Source organism: Tiliqua scincoides, chromosome 1, assembly GCF_035046505.1.
Source record: "Tiliqua scincoides isolate rTilSci1 chromosome 1, rTilSci1.hap2, whole genome shotgun sequence".
NCBI lineage: Eukaryota > Metazoa > Chordata > Lepidosauria > Squamata > Scincidae > Tiliqua > Tiliqua scincoides.
Window position 1 is genome coordinate 16,914,565 of NC_089821.1, and position 19,257 is coordinate 16,933,821.

Sequence of the window (19,257 nt, forward strand, 5' to 3'; positions counted from 1 at the left end):
AAGACATGCAGAAATGGACATCTTTACAATTTTTTGTAATTCATAATAATTGCCTAATAAACACCTCAATTGAAATAAGTCAATTTGAACAGACCCCATTCAAATAATCAAAAACCAAAAACTAGAGAATTAGAGCAAATTTATTGCAAAAGCACCCTTTATTTTTCTTTCATACCCAATTTCATGCTGCATATACCACCTCAGAGATAACAGTGAGAATAAATGCTTGAGTGAAAACTCTACAAACAGAAAAGCGTTTCATAATAAACTGCCTACTCCATTTAATCTGGAAAGGGAAAGATTCATGAAGTCACCCAGGGTAAGTGGAACTTCCTCCCTCCACAAAGGCAGGTTGGCCATAGGTAGGAAGAGAGTTTGTGTACCCTCCACACCTGCTCAGCCCCATGCAATATGATCAGGGATAGTGCATGTATGTTGGACATAACAAAATACGTTGGCCTCCACCCATCAGTTCTTCTTTCATTGAGAGAGGGAACCACTTAATGAATGTTTGAATCAGAACTTAAAAAATGTCTTTTCATCTCCTGCAAGCAAAAACTGGAGAGTAAAAGAGGAAGACAGGCAATTAAAGCAAAATAAAAATGTAAAACAAACAGCATTCGTATCTGCCTTTTGGGTAGATTAAACTTATTATAAAAACCAGGGGTGTCCAAACTTTTTAGCAGGAGGGCCACATCATCTCTCTGACACTGTGTCAGGGGCCGGGAATAAAAATTTGAATAAATTTACATAAATGAATATATTAGAGATGGAACTTATATGAACGAATGAAGGTCTTGCAATAGCTCAAGGCCTGTAAAAGGCCTTACACAAAGCAAGACCGGCCTTTCCTTTTCTGCTGCTGCAGCATCATAAGACGTGAAACAGCAAGCAGTGGAGGGAGTCCTTGTCCCACAGCTCATGCGAGAGATCAAACAGTCGCCCTCACACTGAGAGCAGTTGCATTCGGCCAGCATGGGCTCCTGCAAGTCTCCAAAGGGCCAGAGGCTCATTGGAGACTGAGGCTACCTGTGGGCTGGACTGGGAGACCTCGAGGGCTGCAAGTGGCCCCCGGGCTGGCGTTTGTGCACCCCTGATTTAGACAGATGAGCATCAGCAACTTTCTATCAAAAAATGCGTGAAAATGCCAAAGGACAGCAATAAACCAAATGCTGCAAGTTCAGCTGTAGCAGCTGTTTCCCCTGGATTTGTAAAGCATATAAAATTTACATTGGTCAGAACTGGTTCAGTGCCTATGAAAGTTTACGTTGCAGTAAACTAGCTTGAGCATTCTCATATGAAGCCTTATATTCCTTAAGCCTCTTTCATTTGATAAATATGCAGGTCTGATTATTGTTAATGCAGAAGAGAAACAGGAGACATTTACAAAGCAAATGAGCATTTTGTCTGAACCCAGCTGGTGTGTGCTATGTGTGCAGTTTTAGGACTACAATTTATTTTAAAAACGTTTAAATATAAAAAGTTTAAATGTAACTATTTAGTGGAATACTTCTCACAGAGTAAGAAAAATCAAACAAGTGCTACATTGCTCTCTAGTGCTCTTCAGCAAAATTACACCAGTACTGAAAGCAATGACAGAAGCTGAACACATTGGAATATAATTCTTGCCTAAATTATGCCAGGTTTATTTTGTAATCTCAGCCACACAATGTTTTCATCATAACACTTTCAATTCTACTTAGCAACAATTTGCTGAAAAACTAGCAATAAAAACTCCTGTATGAGGTATGCCACCCTCCCATGAATCCCCAATATTAGAGAAGGACAAATTATTTTCAAGAGACAACCTATGCACCACCCCTCCTGACTCTAGTCTAGGAGCACTGAGCCCCTATTCAGTGATGGTCTACTAAGTTTTCATGTAATCAGGCAGGGCACTACAAATCAAATCCAAAGAAACATGAGACATTAAAATGTAAAATTGCTCTACTCTTCACAACTTTTGAAGGCACATTATTTTTCTTACTTGTGAAACATAGAATTCTTATCTAACCTCAATAAAAATGCAGGAGGGAAACTAGCAAGCCACCTACACCTACAATTGTGTGATGACCATCAGATTATCCTCAAATTGCTTTGTTGGCAAACTTCAGTCTCGGAAGACCATGATATCGCGCTCTGGATGGTGGTTCTGGCACAGCGTCTAGTGTGGCTGAAAAGGCCAATTCGGGAGTGACAATCCCTTCCACACTGGAAGCAAGTGTAGTGTGTCCTTGGTCTGTCTCCCTGGCTGTGGGCCTTCCTTCTTTGCCTCTTTGCCTCAGACTGTTGGCCAAGTCTCTCTTCAAACTGGAAGAGGCCATGCTGCACAGCCTGCCTCCAAGCGGGCCGCTCAGAGGCCAGGGTTTCCCACCTGTTGAGGTCCACTCCTAAGGCCTTCAGATCCCTCTTGCAGATGTCCTTGTATCGCAGCTGTGGTCTACCTGTAGGGCGCTTTCCTTACACAAGTTCTCCATAGAGGAGATCCTTTGGGATCCGACCATCATCCATTCTCACAACATGACCAAGCCAACGCAAGCGTCTCTGTTTCAGCAGTGCATACATGCTAGGGATTCCAGCTCGTTCCAGGACTGCGTTGTTTGGAACTTTGTCCTGCCAGGTGATGCCGAGGATGTGTCGGAGGCAGCGCATGTGGAAAGTGCTCAGTTTCCTCTCCTGTTGTGAGCGAAGAGTCCATGACTCGCTGCAGTACAGAAGTGTACTCAGGACGCAAGCTCTGTAGACCTGGATCTTGGTATGTTCTGTCAGCTTCTTGTTGGACCAGACTCTCTTTGTGAGTCTGGAAAACGTGGTAGCTGCTTTACCGATGCCTTTGTTTAGCTTGGTATCGAGAGAAAGAGTGTCGGAGATCGTTGAGCCAAGGTACACAAAGTCATGGACAACCTCCAGTTCATGCACAGAGATTGTAATGCAGGGAGGTGAGTCCACATCCTGAACCATGACCTGTGTTTGGTCAAGGCTGATCGTCAGTCCAAAATCTTGGCAGGCCTTGCTAAAACGATCCATGAGCTGCTGGAGATCTTTGGCAGAGTGGGTAGTGACAGCTGCATCGTCGGCAAAGGGGAAGTCACGCAGACATTTCAGCTGAACTTTGGACTTTGCTCTCAGTCTGGAGAGGTTGAAGAGCTTTCCGTCTGATCTGGTCCGGAGATAGATGCCTTCTGTTGCAGTTCCAAAGGCATGCTTCAGCAGGACAGCAAAGAAAATCCCAAAGCAGGACAGCAAAGAAAATCCCAAATAAGGTTGGTGCAAGAACACAGCCCTGCTTCACTCCGCTGTTTAGCAATCCTCAAATTTAGCAGGTTTAGCAATCCTAAATTTAGCAAATTTAGAGGTTTAGCAATTCTCAAATTGCTAAACCTATGTAAAATCTAAAGTGAACCAAAGTGACAGTATTAGTTTCCAAAGCTGTAATTGTCACACTTTTGAATACATTTCATTTCTTAATTGTTTTTATGCTTGCAGATCCTGAAGTCTTAATACTGTCAAGCATTAACAAAGGCTTCAGTAATTTAACAAACAATAACTGAAGCTTTTCTAGCAAATTAGCATGTTCACTTTGCATGGTAAAGTATTTCACTGAGCTGAGAAAAGACAGCAACCACAAGTCTGAAGAAGCTTTCACAACCAACACGCACAGATCAGTTCTATACCTGTACATGTTTTCTCAGAAGTCCTGCTGTGTTCAGCAGAAGTTATTTGCAAGCAAGTGTGCACAGGACCGCATCCTAAAACTGTAGTCTTACACCCAATCAGTGTGGAGTAAATCCCACTGAACTCTACTAAACATACCTTAGATTGCTGTGCAAAGATATGTTTTAGTCTGAACTGTACTACTTATGATGAACAGAAAGACTTTCAAAATATGCACATACTAGTCAATTTAGCTTTCTCAATCAGTTTAAAGCAGCGGTCTCAGAGAGAGTCTTGATTGGGGTGGGGGGAAGGGATGCACTCACTAAGGGGGGGCAGCAGGGACTGGGATGCACTCACCAGTCCCTGCAGCAGCCATTGTCATCCTGGGGTGCGGAGAGCTCTGTGCGAGCTTCCGCAGGGTTCCTCAGGCTTCTAAAAGTGAAAGTGGATCGTACTCCACCTCAGCAAAATCGGAAGTGGAGCGCAATCACTCCACTTTCACTTCTGACGAGCTGGCGAGCCCTGCAGACGCTCGAGCAGGGCTCCCAACACCCCCAAGACACTGCTGCTGGGACTGGTGAGTGCATCCTAGTCCCTGCATGCCATTAGTGAGGCGATCCTGGAGATTGCATCGATGCCTCCTCGCATCCCTTAAGGGGTTTGAAAATGCCCCAGTTTGAAAACCACTGGTTTAAAGAAAAAAGAAGTAATATAGATTTAGACAAAACTTACAAAAACAGCACTGCTCACTTTTCAATCATTGGAAATTGGTAAAGAACCAATAGTTTCTTACTTCATAGACTGACTCAACAGAGAAACTGGCTGTGATGACAATATTCTGCAACCATATGGCACACTGTTCCCTTTTGCACAGACTGCAGTACTTCTACACATGAAACTTAAAAGTGATTAAGAGCCCAATACATGTCAACTCAGAATTAACTCCCATTAACCCATTTTTGCCCGGCTCACAGGTATGCACATTTGATCTCTGTTGCGTATATGCAACATTGGACAGAAGTGGCTTAAGGTCATTGGGGCAGCAGTGTACCGGGGGGGCAAGGGGGACAAATGCCCTGGGCACCAGCTGGGGGGACGGCGCCACACTGCCATCCACCCCCCTGCAGCACCCCCCCAAACACCACCTGGGTACTTGGGGCCCAGAGATGACCTGAGAGCTGGGGAAGCAGCGCACTGCCTCCCCAAACCTCCAAAGGACTTATAAAGGGCCTGGACGGCAGAAAAACATCACTTCCGGTTTCATGGAGGAAACTGACAGTAACATTTTTCAGCCCTTAGAAGGCATTCAGAGGGCCAGGGAAACCTCCATGAAACAGCAAGTGATGTTTTTTGGCCCTCTGAGACCTTCAAACAGCCTTCAGAGAGTTGGGGATGTTGCACGGGGTCTCCCTGGACCTCTGGAAGGGAGGCAGGTGGTGGCAGTCCATGGGGGGGCAGCCTGCTGTCCTGGCCCTGGGAAGTACCGGCATCAGGACTGCCACTGCAATGGGGCTTAAACCCAGATAAAGATTGCAGCCTTAATCACCAACATCAAATGATTATCTGTGTTCATAAGCAAGGATTCTCCCACTTCAAGTATCAAGACATTAACATTCTCTTTTATACAAGGGAGGACATTCCCAACTTGCCTAGCCCTAAAAGCCTATCTATAGCACACACCTTTTCACACTTTGGGGAAAACATTACACCAAACATCCTGCTGTGAGAAAAAAACCAAAAAATAGCACTACCTGTTCTAGTTTAAGACTGGGTTCTGATCATAAGCATCTTGCATGGGACCCAACAGTGGGCTTCAGAAAGAGCTCGAAAAGCATTCAAAGCCTGTAAGGTTTTGATAAAGCAAGTGAAGTGTGAATATGACTTCCTGAACAAATTTAAAAAGTAAAAAATAAAGAGCCAAAACACAACCAAAACTGCTCACTCACATTTGTGTACAAAACACACAAGAGAGATATAAAGGGAGCTTTCAACCAAGGCTATCCTATGCAGTTTTACTTGAGATTAAATTTCACAGCACTCAGGAATAAACATACATAGGACTATACAGGCTGCACACAGGTTCTCATTTCTGTCAGCTGGTGGGGTGTGTATGCTCAGGGAAGCAAAGCTCTTAAGTTTATTTACTTGCTTACTTACTTACTTTTTATGCTACCTTTCTCCCGGAAGGGAACCAAGGCGGCATATAACAATAAATAGAAATACAAAACCATAAAATCACAATTAAAAATAGAAATTAAAACAAACTTAAATAAGGGTGGGGAGCAACTACCCCAGCAGGATTCTAGCCCAGTGGCTCACTGGAAAGCTCCCCTGCAGCATGCCTAAAAAAAGGCTGTATAGCCACTCACAGTCTTTCTTGTTCAGACATCCCACCAAGGCCAGAGGAGAAAAAGGCTGCAAGTGTACACACTGCAACCCCTCCTCTCCACCTCTACCACAGTGCAGGAGCCTGGCTTTGGCAGGAATGTGCAGTGGGGGGGAGGCAGGTGAGGCAGAGCCTCCCCACCCGAGCTCTTCAAAAAAGCGCTGCTGCCATGTGAGGCACGCAAGTACTCACCACGCACACTCACTGCAGTACATAACATAAGAACAGCCCCACTGGATCAGGCCATAGGCCCATCTAGTCCAGCTTCCTGTATCTCACAGCGGCCCACCAAATGCCCCAGGGAGCACACCAGATAACAAGAGACCTCATCCTGGTGCTCTCCCCTACATCTGGCATTCTGACTTAACCCATTCCTAAAATCAGGAGGTTGCGCATACACATCATGGCTTGTACCCCATAATGGATTTTTCCTCCAGAAACTCGTCCAATCCCCTTTTAAAGGCGTCTAGGCTAGACGCCAGCACCACATCCTGTGGCAAGGAGTTCCACAGACCGACCACGCGCTGAGTAAAGAAATATTTTCTTTTGTCTGTCCTAACCCGCCCAACACTCAATTTCAGTGCTTTCTGAAGGACTCGGGTGGGGAGACTCTGCCTCACCTACACCAGATGGGGAGGCTCTGCCTCACACAGGGTGGGGAGGCTCTGCCTCACCTGCCTCACACAGGGGAGAGGCTCAGCCTCAGGCGCCTGCCCACCCACCACACGTCCTGGCGCCGCGCACGGGCGGCGAGCGCTGGCCCCTTCACACGCGGTGCTGCTCTGCCCGCCCGCCGCACGTTCCCGGGCTCTGGAGCTGCAGCAGCCACTTGGCTGCGCCTGCAAACTTCCCTCGCAGCTGAAGCGGCCTCCCGACAGACCCTTCCGGAGCCCCTCGGGTCGGGGCAGCGGCGTTTACCTCCACGGGGCGGGGGCTCGGGCGCTCCCTCAGCCAGCGCAGCACGGCGTTCGCCGCCACCTCCTCCTGCAACAGCAGCTCCAGCACCGCCGCCATCCCCTCTCCAGAGCGGCGGGTGGGATGCAGCGCGCAAGCGCAAGGGGCAGCGCCAGGCCCACAGCCGTCAGGCGCGCCGAGGGAAGCCGGAGGGAAGGGCTCTGACGTAGCGCAGCACGTGGTGGGAGGGGCGAGGAGAGGGCACCGCCTCTTGGGACTCTGGCAGACTCCGCCCCCGGGAAGGCGGGATCAGAGCCATCCTAAGGCGAGCGACCAAAAGGTGGACCGCGCAGACTGCGGGGAAAGGGGCGTGGCTCGGAAGGCGCGGCAGACCGGCAGCCCTTCCCATTGGCAGGCGCGGACGCTTACGTAGTGCGTAGGCGGGGCTGAGAGGAGGAGCTACAGGAGCAGCAGCCTCTCTTTTTCCCGCGACCCTTTAAGCCCCGCCCCCGCGGGGATGGCGGGAATAGCCGCCTAGAGGTGCAGGAGCGGTGGGCGTGGCCGGCCGGGAAGGGGGCGTGGCTCCGAACGCGAGGTGCCCATTGGGAGGCGCGAGCGCGCTAGTGGGAAGAGCAGAGGCAGCCTCCCTGCGGAATACTGGGAGGTTCCGCGTGCGGGTGCGCGCAGGCGGCTGTTGTGGGCGTGGCCAGGCGGCTCGGACTCCGGGGCGGGGGCGCTCGTGGGCGGGGCGCGCGTGAGGGGCCGCCTCCCCCGCGAAGAGGTGCGGCGCGTGCGCGGGACTTGCGCGCAGCTTCCTGGGGCGGGATGGCGGAGGACTCCCCGAAGCGGCGCAAGGCGAACTTCAACGAGGCGGAGACGGAGGTGCTGGTGGAACAGGTGCTGCGGCACGAGCAGGTGCTGTTCGCGGCCGGGCCCGGCCGGGCCTCCCCGGGCCAGAAGCGGCGCGTGTGGGAGCTGATCCGGCACAAGGTGAACCCGGTGGCCGCCTGTCCGCGCGACGTGGAGGACCTGAAGAAGCGCTGGCGCGACCTCAAGCGTCGCGACCGCAGCAAGCTCTGCCGCCTCACGCCGCCCGCGCCCGGCCTCGGCCTGCTGCTCGCGCCCGAGGAGCTCCCCGCGCCCGACGCCCGCCCCTTCGCCGCCCACGCGCCGCCCATCGCCGGCGGCATCGACACGCTCGACCTGCCCGGGGCCGCCGCCGACGCCGGTGAGTCCCGCGCTGCGCAGGGCCGCGCCCGCCGGCCGAGGGGCCGCGGGGTTCTGCCGCCCTCGTGGCTGGGCTGGGCTGTGCGGCGCCCTGCCGCAGGACGCGCCGACAGGCCGCAGGCGGGGACTCGCCCCGGAGCTCCGCACCGAGCCTGGGGTGCTGCGCAGCGCTGTCCTCCCTCCCACGCGAACGCGAGCCTGACTGCGGAACACGCGCTGACGTGGAGTCTCTGGAACTCCCTGCCGCAGGACGCACCGACACGTCCTGAGAGTGTGACTCTAGGCCGCAGGAGACGGTGCTGGACAGGGGGAGGCCCTTCTCCCTCCCGCACAACACCAGCCACGGGGGAAACGCCTGTTGACATGGAGTGTCTGTGGAACTCCCTGCCACAGGAGGCGGTGACAGAACTGTAGAGTGTGACTCTAGGTTCTGAAACTTATGCCACAGCCTGCAGTGATGAATAGAGGATGTTCCCCCCCCCCCCGCACAACACCAGAACCAGGCAACACCTGCTAGAATTGTGTGGATAGTTGAGGCAAAGATTTCTTTACCCAGCATGTGGTTGGTCTGTGGAATTCCCTGCCACAGGATGCCACCGTTTGCTCTCCCTGTCTGGAATAGCTCCAGGGAGGGGCTGCTCACACACCACAGTGAGGCTCCCTGCAAAATTTAGTGCATTGCTCCCCCTCCAGCTACACCACCACCTTCCTCCTGCAGGTTGCTCTGTGGGTAGGCTCTGTTCTGTATTTCAGGGGTGGCCAAATCATGACTCACAAGCCACATGTGGCTCTTTGACATATGTTATGTGCAGCTATCAGAAACATGTTGGCTGAGCTCCTTTTTTGCATCACAGTCGGAAGGTAAGTAATAAATTGTCAGGCCTCCTGATTATTATAAACTAAGAGTGCACTGCATTATAATATATATGCAGTGTTCATGGTGAATGAATATATTTAAGCTGTTTCTGCCAAACGTCGCATATACGCAACAGGGACCAAATGCATACGCCTGTGGGCTGGGCAGAATTGGGTTAAGAATTCAAATACTCCTTAAATATCGAAGCTCTCAAAATCCCTCTTGCAGTTTTCAAACTTTTGAAGCTTATCATGTGGTTCTTATGCTAAGCAAGTTTGGCCACCAGGGCTCTACGTTATATATCCTGGGGCGTGTGCTGCTGGTTCTCCCCTTGCTTGTTTGGTCCTTTACCCAAGCAGGATCGTAATCTCAGCCTTGCATTCCTCATTGACTGGGATGGGTTTGGAGAGAGGCTTCTTAAGAGGATCCTTCTTGTTACGGACGATTTCTCAACTGATGTTACCTTCACTCTGAAGCAGGGTCACTTGTGGGCGCTAATGCAGGATTTTAAAAACAATGGAAGAGCGCCAACTTTAACTTAGCATGCATTGTAGCTCAGCCTAGAAAAGAGGCGCCTGAGGGGGGGGACATGATTGAGACATATAAAATTATGCAGGGGCTGGATAGAACGGATAGAGAGAGACTCTTTTCTCTCACATAACACCAGAACCAGGGGACATCCACTAATGTTGAGTGTTGGGAGAGTTAGGACAGACAAAAGAGAATGTTTCTTTACCCAGCATGTAATTAATCTGTGGAACTCCTTGCCATAGGAAGTAGCGATGGCATCTTGGCTGAATGCCTTTAAGAGGGGATTGGACAAATTTCTGGGGGAAAAATTCACCATGGGTTACAATTCATGGTAGGTATGTGCAAGGTAGAGGTAGGCTGCTTCTGATTGCCAGATGCAGGGGAGGGCCCCAGGATGCAGGTTGTGTCTTGTTGTCTTGTGTGCTCCCTGAAGCATTTGGTGGACTGCTGTGAGATACAGGAAGCTGCACTAGATGGGTCTTTGGCCTGATCCAGCAGGGCTCTTCTTATGTTCTGATGTTAGGGAAACGTTGCATTCTAGTTTCAAGTGCCGGGAAAACTCAAAACTGATTTCGGCATCATTTGTTGAAAGGCTGGAGGCTGAGAATAAGGCTTGCTACTCATCTCAGGAACGTTAAAAGCGGCACTAACGTTCTTGTCTGTGTGCCAGCTTACTTTAGTGGCTTTTCTTGCCAAATGCACAAAATTTTGTAGTGTTTTTTTTCACCTTCTGCTTGTGTAAGTAGTGGCTTGGCACCATTACGGGCATGTCTGTGCTGGTGCCTCTTGTACTTGGTCTGTCACTTCAGTGCAGAAATGGAAATAGCAGCATCTTTTCTAACCTTCCTTCTATAAGTTACTGTGGAACACTCAAGCGGTTGGGAAGGAACAGTAAGCATTGGTGCTATGCAGGTATCAGATTTAACTAGGTACTTTAATCATGGAATGCCCAGCTGAACCAAATTTAGCCCATATGTCCGGTCTTAAAACAAAAACACCCCTATTATTCCTATACAATCCTACAACCAGCTTATCCCACTGGCAAGAAAGCTACTGCAGGAGTGTCTTGATGTTGCTTATTACCTTATTTTACAGATAGTTTTGCTTTTCTGCCACCATCCGATAGAAATGCAAGTGGAAAACAGATTGGGCATGTCCACAGTTATTAGGAGAGCAGATAACAGCAAAAGCATATTGTGTAAATTTGTGTTAATGTTAGGCAAACGTTTGCCTATTTTAACTGAAACCTGAGCTGTACAAACACAATTTTCAGTAGTTCCTAGCTTTCTGATGTTCAACTACTGGCTGAATGCTCAGATCTATACTGATTCAGGTGGTATGCTATTAAGGTAAACCAGTATGAAAGCAACTTTAGTACTTATATTTTAGCAAGATATTTTCACTAGTTGCTGGCTTGTCTTGTGTTGGTATTGTTCCATCTGCTGGGCCCAATCCTATTCTATCTGAGCGCTGGCACTGGGTGTCATAAATATGCCATAAAGCACATTTACAGCACCCTCAGAGGAAGGAGTGCCAGCACCGGAAGTACACTTCCTGGAGGAGGGTAAGAACTGTGGATAGTAGTGTAGGTTTTCAGAGTGGGGGAGAAACCAGCCCAGGGGGTGGGGGGTGGGACCAGCAAAACCCTGCTTCACCAGATCCTATCCTCCGTGTTGAGCAGAAAAACCCAGCATGGTGGTTCTCTTGTCTGCACTGGCAAATAGCCAACACAGATGTGAGAAACCAAACTGTGGGGTCTGGGGCTTTCCTCGGGGGAAGGGGGGACGTCCCCTTGCTCTGAGGAAACCTCTGGTGGCTTCCCAGCCCCCTAGGGATAAAGCAGTTGCTATTTTGGTTCTGCTGTTCCTCTGGGCACTGGGAAGCTTAGAACTGAGCTATAGGATACATAATATAGAGGAAGAAGTGTTTGAAATGGCACTCTCTCTAGCAAACTTTAAGTTTGAGACGGATCATTAATAGAACATGTGTAATCTTTTTACCCTGCAATTGAAGCCAAAACACAATAGAAGGTGTGAAAGCCAGGCAAGAAATATAGACAGAAGTTTATGTGCTATGCAGGTTGGTAACTAGAAATGGATTTGTAAAGGTGTGAAATTTAACTACTTTCCCCCTGCCCCTTATTAGATTTTACAGATGATCCTGGTCCATCCCACGAACCATGTCTGGAGAAGATAAATCTGAAAGAAGATATAGTGGTGAAGGTAGTGGAGCCCGAAGAAAATTCTGAGGACATGGCTGTGGTTCCTCCAAGCCAAGAACAAGTGCCATTTTTGGAGATACCAGATGAAGGCTCCTCTGGAAAAGTAAAAACAAAAACAAAAAGTCAGCCCCAGATCGACCCAAATGAAATGACAGAAGAGGATTTATTGCAAATCCAGCAGAACCAGCTGCATGTCATTCAGTCCGGTTTTGATAGCATCAACCATAATCTTCGGCTGCTGCAACAAGGCATGCAAGATCTCAACAATAGCCTCAGCGTCATGGCACATACGTTAGTAGCTATCAAAAATGTGTATGTGAAGAATAATGCTGGCCCAACCACCTTTGCTACTGTTGCTACTCAGACCACTGCCGGGTACCTGAGTCCAGGGTCCCCATTGGTTGAGGATAGAGTCAGAGTACCAGTGGCTGGTGGTAGTAGCAGAAGCAGCAGCTGCAGTTCCAGCTCTATGTCACAAGAGCCGGGCCCTTCAGAATTTCCAAGACCCCAGCACAGACCTATTAAGAAGGAACATCAAAACGGCTGTTATTATTTCTGTTTTGCAGATGTGTAAGACTTGAATGGACTCAAGACGTGTGGTGTCTGAGAGGGAATGATCTGTACTTTTCTAATATCTCACGACAGAACAGACTAACCCTGCTTTTTTTAAAAAAATACTTAATACACCTTATTTCCAGTATCCCCAGGTAGGGAAACTTTACTTGTAGAAAGCATAACATGACTGCAATTCATGGAGCCCAAGCCCAGCCACCTTTACTCAGAAATAGATCCTACAGAATTTCAAGTAAGAGAATAAGATTGCATCTTTAATAAGTTATCCAGGAGTTTATGCAGTCAGTTGATGCTTCTTATGTTGCATTTCTCTTCCTGTCTCTTTCCCCATGCTGGGAATGAGGAAATAACTGGACTCATTAGGATCTTTCAGTTATTAGAACTTTTTAAACAAAGATTATGGAAAAAATAGCACTCTCACTTAAACTTGGTGCAACCATACAAACTATTTTTTAGCAATCCAAATTTCAGCCTAGTGACAAATTTAGTACTTTACTGTACTTTTTTAAAAAGCTTGTTCCTAGTATAAAGATGTCTGAATCCTATAAGAGCATATGAACTTTGTCTGATCTAGGGCTGGAAAACTACTTGGGCTACTGAGCCATGAGCAAAATGCTTGTAAGTTATCCTCAATTGCTCTTATTTGTTGATACTCCTGACCAGCTCCTTCAAAATGAATCTTCCTTGTAAAAATGGTCTACTCAAAACATGCAGTGGTAGGGAGACTATTTTTTGTTGTGTAATTAAAGATTTGCCAAAAAAAAGACTGAGTGATATGTTCTTGATGAAGTCTTTTCCTAGCTCAGAGGTCTGCAGCAGGAGGTTGGGACCGAGAAGTAGGTTGTGGCTGCTACCATTTTGTTTTGAAAGAGGCCTACAGAATCCGCAGGGTTGGAGTTCCTAGATGAGGCAAATTCAAATGAGAAGTTTGGCTGCAACAGGCTTACTTTGGCTAAGTTCCCCACTTTTCAGCAGGCTGCCCTTGGTCTATCTCACTGCATGCTATGTTGTAGCACGTCCTATCTTCCACTTTTCAACATGGAGTGCAGACTATTGTCATATCAGTCTCTGCCCCTCTTCTTCTAGTTAATTGAAGAATGGGCAGAATGATGTAGTAGCAGCACATGGTGGCTGCCACAGCGGAAAGAATTATTTTTGACTGCATATTTGACACCTCCTCTAGCCTGCTGGTTGATTTACCCAGTGCCTTACCACATGCCCAGCCTGTCACCACAGTGGGTGCGCATGAACTACCCAATGCTGCTACTAGGGCTAGGCCAATACCACTGTTCGTCCATGCCTGATGCCTAAGGGGGAAGAGCATATGTTATAGAGTGGGAATAGTTACTAAGTAGGCCATGAAAAGTGGGAGAGGATGGACTCTTGAAGTCTCAAGTGGTAGGTTGAAAAGACATGGCCTGGGTAAATCAGCTTTCTGCAAGGATATGGTTTTTTAAATGCATGCTGAAGGGTATACAGTACTACATTTTGGAGACCTTTCAAATTCTAGAGGGTCGCGCCACAACATCTTAATGCAATTTACCTTAAAAATGTAAATATACTTGAATGTCATGGCTGCATGTTGAAGTGTTATGGATGTTTACTCTTGATAACAGTGCTCTGTGCATTCAAATGTGTGCTTGAATGCATGAGGTAGTTTTCTGCTATGGGGGCGATATGGACCACTGTATTTGAGTTTATTGAGCTGTATTACTAAGGGTGAAAATCTGACCTGTGTCAGTACAGCCAAGCTGCAGTGGCTTGTGCTGTATACAGTGCAAGCTAGGAGCAGGCTGGAGGTCATCTTGGGGTATACTGAGCACTGGCTGCCTGGACTGATCGATGTCAGTGTACAATTAACACATGCTAATACTACAAACAGAGCATAAATTTCATGGCAAGTTAATACAATTTTGTATTACTGATTGGGAGATGTTCATATCTTAACCGTGTTATTACCATCAGTAGCAGCCCTAGTACAAACATTAACTGGTAATAGTTTGTATTGTAATGGAGTCAACTGTTGTATGGTCGTTATTTCTCTATATTTCAAGGCAGGCAGGCGACACAAGTACATGGTGCTAGGTGCCTGCCTGGAGAGCAAGGTGCAGCCCAGCCATGTTTACAGGATTGATGGTAAGAGACCGCAGGCCAGGAAGGTCACATGTAATAATTCCCTATGCCTAAATTGATCTATGGATCTATGCTCCAATTTTGAACAAGAACTTGTTTACTCCGCAAATTCAAATCAGGTTTACACACTTCCAGAATTCAAAAGAAGCTCCATATCCTGCCTATGCAACACCCTCACAGAAACAGAAAGGAGAGCTTGCTCCTTGGTGCAGCCTTACCAAAGACCCACTGAATTCTTGCTATCCTTCCTTGCCATTCGCTTGTACTTAGGCACATTGCTGACAGACTAAGGATGCAATCCTAACCAACTTTCCAGCACTGGCAGAGCTGTGCCAGTGGGGCATGTTCTGCATCCTACAGTTGGGGGACAGTCAAGGAGGCCTCCTCAAGGTAGGGCAATGTTTGTTCCCTTACCTTTGAGTTGCATTGCCCTTAAGTCAGTGCTGGAAAATTGGTTAGGATTGTGGCCTTAGAGTACAATCCTGACTATGCTCTGTGCTGACGCAGGCCCTCTATAAAGCATGTTCATGGCTATTCAAGAGCAGGCTAGGCTGGCATGGAGGCCCATGCCAGCTCCCTGAGGCCAGCTCCAGCCTCTGTGCCAATCGAGGAGCATGAATTTGCACTGGCCTAGGCAGGCTGGCATGGGGGGGGGATGAGAGGGTGATGGAAGGGCATCGTGGAAGTGGGGAGAGGAGTTTGTGGGGGAAGGTGGACCAGGAGATGAATCAGGCCCGCAGGGGAGTAGGATCGGCCATGGCAGCCCATGCCTAATCCTAACCTCTGTACCTGGCCCAAGTAGCCTTATACATGCTGCTTGGATTTGTGTCAGTGAATTCACTGGCACAGATCAAAGTCGCCCCACAGGAGCGACTGGGGCTTGACACAACGTAAGGGGGGAAAAAAATCCCCTTAATTCAAGTTACCCTCCAGCCACCTCCTAATGTGCACTGGATCCTCACAAGCCAGTTGGCCTGCATATTCCAGTGCAGGTTAGGCTTTGGCTATTAGTGTTGTCATTTTCCTCTATTCAAATATAGCATGGTTGTATGTATGTAAGCCATTTCTGTTTTTGTACTGGTTTAGCAGACTAGAGATCAGCTTTGGGCCTTCCCCCCCCCCCAAATTCCCTGAACTAACCCCTCAAGTTCTCCAGAACTAGAAGAATTGCTTGTTATCCCCTTCTAGAGACATGACAGTTGGTTAAGAGCATCCATCTGTGGGAGAAACTATTTTCCCAGTTGCAAGTGAGTTAAGTGCTTCCTTGACCTGTTTATAGGCTCATCCCTTGCCTTTAGCGCTGGTTCAGGTTCAGCCACTTCCCTACTGCAGATTTTTCCCATGGCCTGAGCCCTCGGAACCTTTCCCATTTACCCATTGTGGTTTTGGGGTGCAGGAAAAGGGAAGACAGTTTCCCTCTCCTGGCTTCATCTGGGATATTCATCTCCCCATGTTACCTCTTTCCCACACATTTTCCCCTTTGCTCAGCCCCTTCTCCCGCCATGGAGTTCCTGTTTTCTCCTGCCAACCACCTTCTACAGAGCTTCACAGAAAAGGATCATTAAATTGGATTCCTGCACACAATTTTTTCCCCCAGAGTGCATCTTTTCAGTCACTATTGACAGCGATAGATAAGGAAATAGTATTTAGCAATGGCAGCCGCTCAGTGGTTAGAAAAGATACTTAAATCAATTTGTTTCTTAGAATTCTGTATGGTTAAAAGCTTTTCAAACCAACCCATAGTTTAGAGGTGCTTGTTAAGTAAAATAATCAATTTCACAAAACCCTTTTTGTACTGTATGCTTCTAGTTAATCCATTTTTGCCCAGCCCACTAGTGTGCACATTTGGTCCCTTTTGCATATATGCAATGTTGGGCAGAAATGGTGTCAGAAGAAACTGTGGAAGAGCCAGTCTATTTATGTAGCATTCTATTAAGCCAGGGGTCGCCAAACCCCAGCATGGGAGCGAGATGCAGCCCTTGGCCATCTGGTTCCCTGTGAGCCTCCGGCCCACTCAATTGAACATTACTGGAGCTGTGCTCTGGTTGCGTCCAGTGGGTGTTCTGAGGGCCCGGGGAGGCAGTATGCAGTCTCCCTGGGCCTCAGAGCACCTGCTAAAGTGCTTTTATTTTATTTTAAATTTTATACCTAAAAATATCACTTCCTAGTTTTCCAAAAAAACAAACAAACCAGATGTAACTTTTTGTTTCCTCGGAAGGTTCCCTGGCCCTCAGAACATGCTCTGGGTATTTCCTATATGTGCTGGCTCTGACGTATTTACTCCTCTATATTTAAAGTAAGTTGCTTGGGAAGTAGCAGAATGAGGGTCCGTTTGGGTGTGTGCTTTATGTTGTGGTGTGTGTTGGTGCTTGGAGAAATCCTGTAAATTTGAGCCCATTCATTCATTTCAGTTTCATCTCTAATGTATATATTTGAATTTTATATTTAAAATTTATTTTTTTCCGGCCCTCGACACCGTGCCAGATATTTGATTCAGCCCTCTGGCCAAAAAGTTTGGAGACCACTGTATTAAGCCAACAAAGGACATGGCCTGCATGCCGGTATAGGAAAGACATCCTATGGAGGACTTTCTATTTAAAACAACTATAAAAGGCAGTGAGAGAAAAGGGGTCATTACCGCAGGGGTCAGAAAATTCTCAAGTAACATACAGTGCCTGAAACTATTTCACAGATTATCATCTACTTAGTACTAGATACTTATAATTAAGTAACAAAGACATTTTCATTCTTTTGGAATGTTATCAGTTCTTTTCATTAACCCATTCAGAAGAACACAGTGGTGAGAATGGGTACTGTTTTAAGAACATAAGAACAACCCTGCTGGATCAGGCCATAGGCCCATCTAGTCCAGCTTCCTGTATCTCACAGCGGCCCACGAAATGCCGCAGGGAGCACACCAGATAACAAGAGGCCTGCATTGCCCTCCCTTGCATCTGGCATTCTGACATAGCCCATTTCTAAAATCAGGAGGTTGCACATACACATCATGGCTTGTAACCCGTAATGGATTTTTCCTCCAGAAACTTGTCCAATCCCCTTTTAAAGGCATCACCACAGCCTGTGGCAAGGAGTTCCACAGACCAACCACATGCTAAGTAAAGAAATATTTTCTTTTGCCGGTCCTAACTCTCCCAACACTCAATTTTAGTGGATGTCCCCTGGTTCTGGTGTTATGAGAGTGTAAAGAGCATCTCTCTATCCACTTTATCCATCCCATGCATAATTTTGTATGTCTCAATCACGTCCCCCCTCAGGCATCTCTTTTCTAGGCTGAAGAGGCCCAAACGCTGTAGCCTTTCCTCATAAAGAAGGTGCCCCAGTCCAGTAATCATCTTAGTCGCTCTCTTTTGCACCTTTTCCATTTCCACTATGTCCTTTTTGTGATGTGGCAACCAGAACTGGACGCAATACTCCAGGTGTGGCCTTACCATCCATTTGTACAATGGCATTATTAGCTGTTTTGTTCTCAATACCTTTTCTAATGATCCCAAGCATAGAATTGGCTTTCTTCAGTGCCGCTGCACATTGGGTCAACACTTTCATTGACCTGTCCACCACCACCCCAAGTAGTAGTAGTAGTAGTAACTTTATTGTCATTTTACTACAGCACAACGAAATTATGCACCTTTCAGATACAAGAATAAATATATACTACAATTCCAACAATCACACTCTACACACTCTATACAACATGCATCATAATATAAAAACAGTATAACAGACCATAATGCCCAGGAGCATGATAACAACTATATCGCCTTATTCAACATAATAGGATCTCTTATTCAATGTAATAAGATCCCAAGATCTCTCCTGGCCTGTCACAGACAGCTCAGAACCCATCAGCCTATATGTAAAGTTTTGATTTTTTTGCCCCAATGTGCATGACTTTACACTTACTGACATTGAAGCGCATCTGCCATTTTGCTGCCCATTCTGCCAGTTTGGAGAGATCCTTCTGGAGCTCCTCACAATCACTTCTGGTCTTCACCACTCGGAAAAGTTTGATGTCATCAGCAAACTTAGCCACTTCACTGCTCAACCCTGTCTCCAGGTCATTTATGAAGAGGTTGAAAAGCACAATCCCAGGATAGATCCTTGGGCACACCCCTTTTCACCTCTCTCCATTGTGAAAATTTCCCATTGACACCCACTCTCTGTTTTCTGGTCTTCAACCAGTTCTCAATTCATGAGAGAACCTGCCCTCTAATTCCCTGACTATGAAGTTTATTCAGGAGCCTTTGGTGAGGGACCATGTCAAACGCCTTCTGAAGGTCCAGATATATAATGTCTACGGGTTCTCCCGCATCCACATGCCTGTTGACCTTTTCAAAGAATTCTAAAAGGTTTGTGAGGCAAGACTTACCCTTACAGAAGCCATGCTGATTCTCCCTCAGCGAGGCTTGTTTGTCTATGTGTTTTAAGATTTTATCTTTGATGAGTCATTCCACCATCTTACCTGGAACAGACATTAGGCTGACCGGCCTATAGTTTCCCAGGTCCCCTCTTCTTCCCTTTTTAAAGATCAGTGTGACATGTGCTATCGTGCAATCTTCAGGTACCATGGCCGTTTTAAGGGACAAGCTGCATATTTTAGTCAAGAGATCAGCAACTTCATTCTTCAATTCCTTAATAACTCTTGGGTGGATGCCATCAGGGCCCGGTGACTTATTGATCTTTAATTTGTCAATTAGATCTGAAACATCTTCTCTTTTAACCTCTATGTGACTTAATTCCTTGGTCAGGAGGGGCTGTTTG

The 19,257-nt window shown here is 47.3% G+C and overlaps 2 protein-coding genes across 3 annotated transcripts in view; one reads left to right on the forward strand and one right to left on the reverse strand.

The window, feature by feature from the left end:
* Positions 1-7,062, reverse strand: part of CDAN1 (codanin 1) — a 45,435-nt gene extending 38,373 nt beyond the window's left edge. For both annotated transcript variants that reach the window (XM_066625586.1, XM_066625578.1), the window contains exon 1: positions 6,962-7,062. In XM_066625586.1, coding sequence (XP_066481683.1) covers positions 6,962-7,057 — 96 coding nt within the window. In that variant the 5' untranslated portion in view covers positions 7,058-7,062. The remainder of the gene's footprint in view (positions 1-6,961) is intronic.
* A 642-nt stretch (positions 7,063-7,704) lies between these two features.
* Positions 7,705-13,094, forward strand: LOC136660701 (myb-related transcription factor, partner of profilin-like). The gene is made up of 2 exons (XM_066638009.1): positions 7,705-8,165; positions 11,697-13,094. The coding sequence occupies exons 1-2, from the start codon at positions 7,763-7,765 to the stop codon at positions 12,344-12,346; spliced, it is 1,053 nt and encodes a 350-aa protein (XP_066494106.1). The 5' UTR covers positions 7,705-7,762; the 3' UTR covers positions 12,347-13,094.
* Positions 13,095-19,257: the final 6,163 nt, after the last annotated feature.

Excerpts from the sequence above, each read along its gene's own strand:
- LOC136660701 (XM_066638009.1), top strand. The coding sequence starts at position 7,763 with ATGGCGGAGGACTCCCCGAAGCGGCGCAAGGCGAACTTCAACGAGGCG. Across the intron at positions 8,166-11,696 it reads CGGGGCCGCCGCCGACGCCG|ATTTTACAGATGATCCTGGT; the intron begins GTGAGTCCCGCG and ends GCCCCTTATTAG.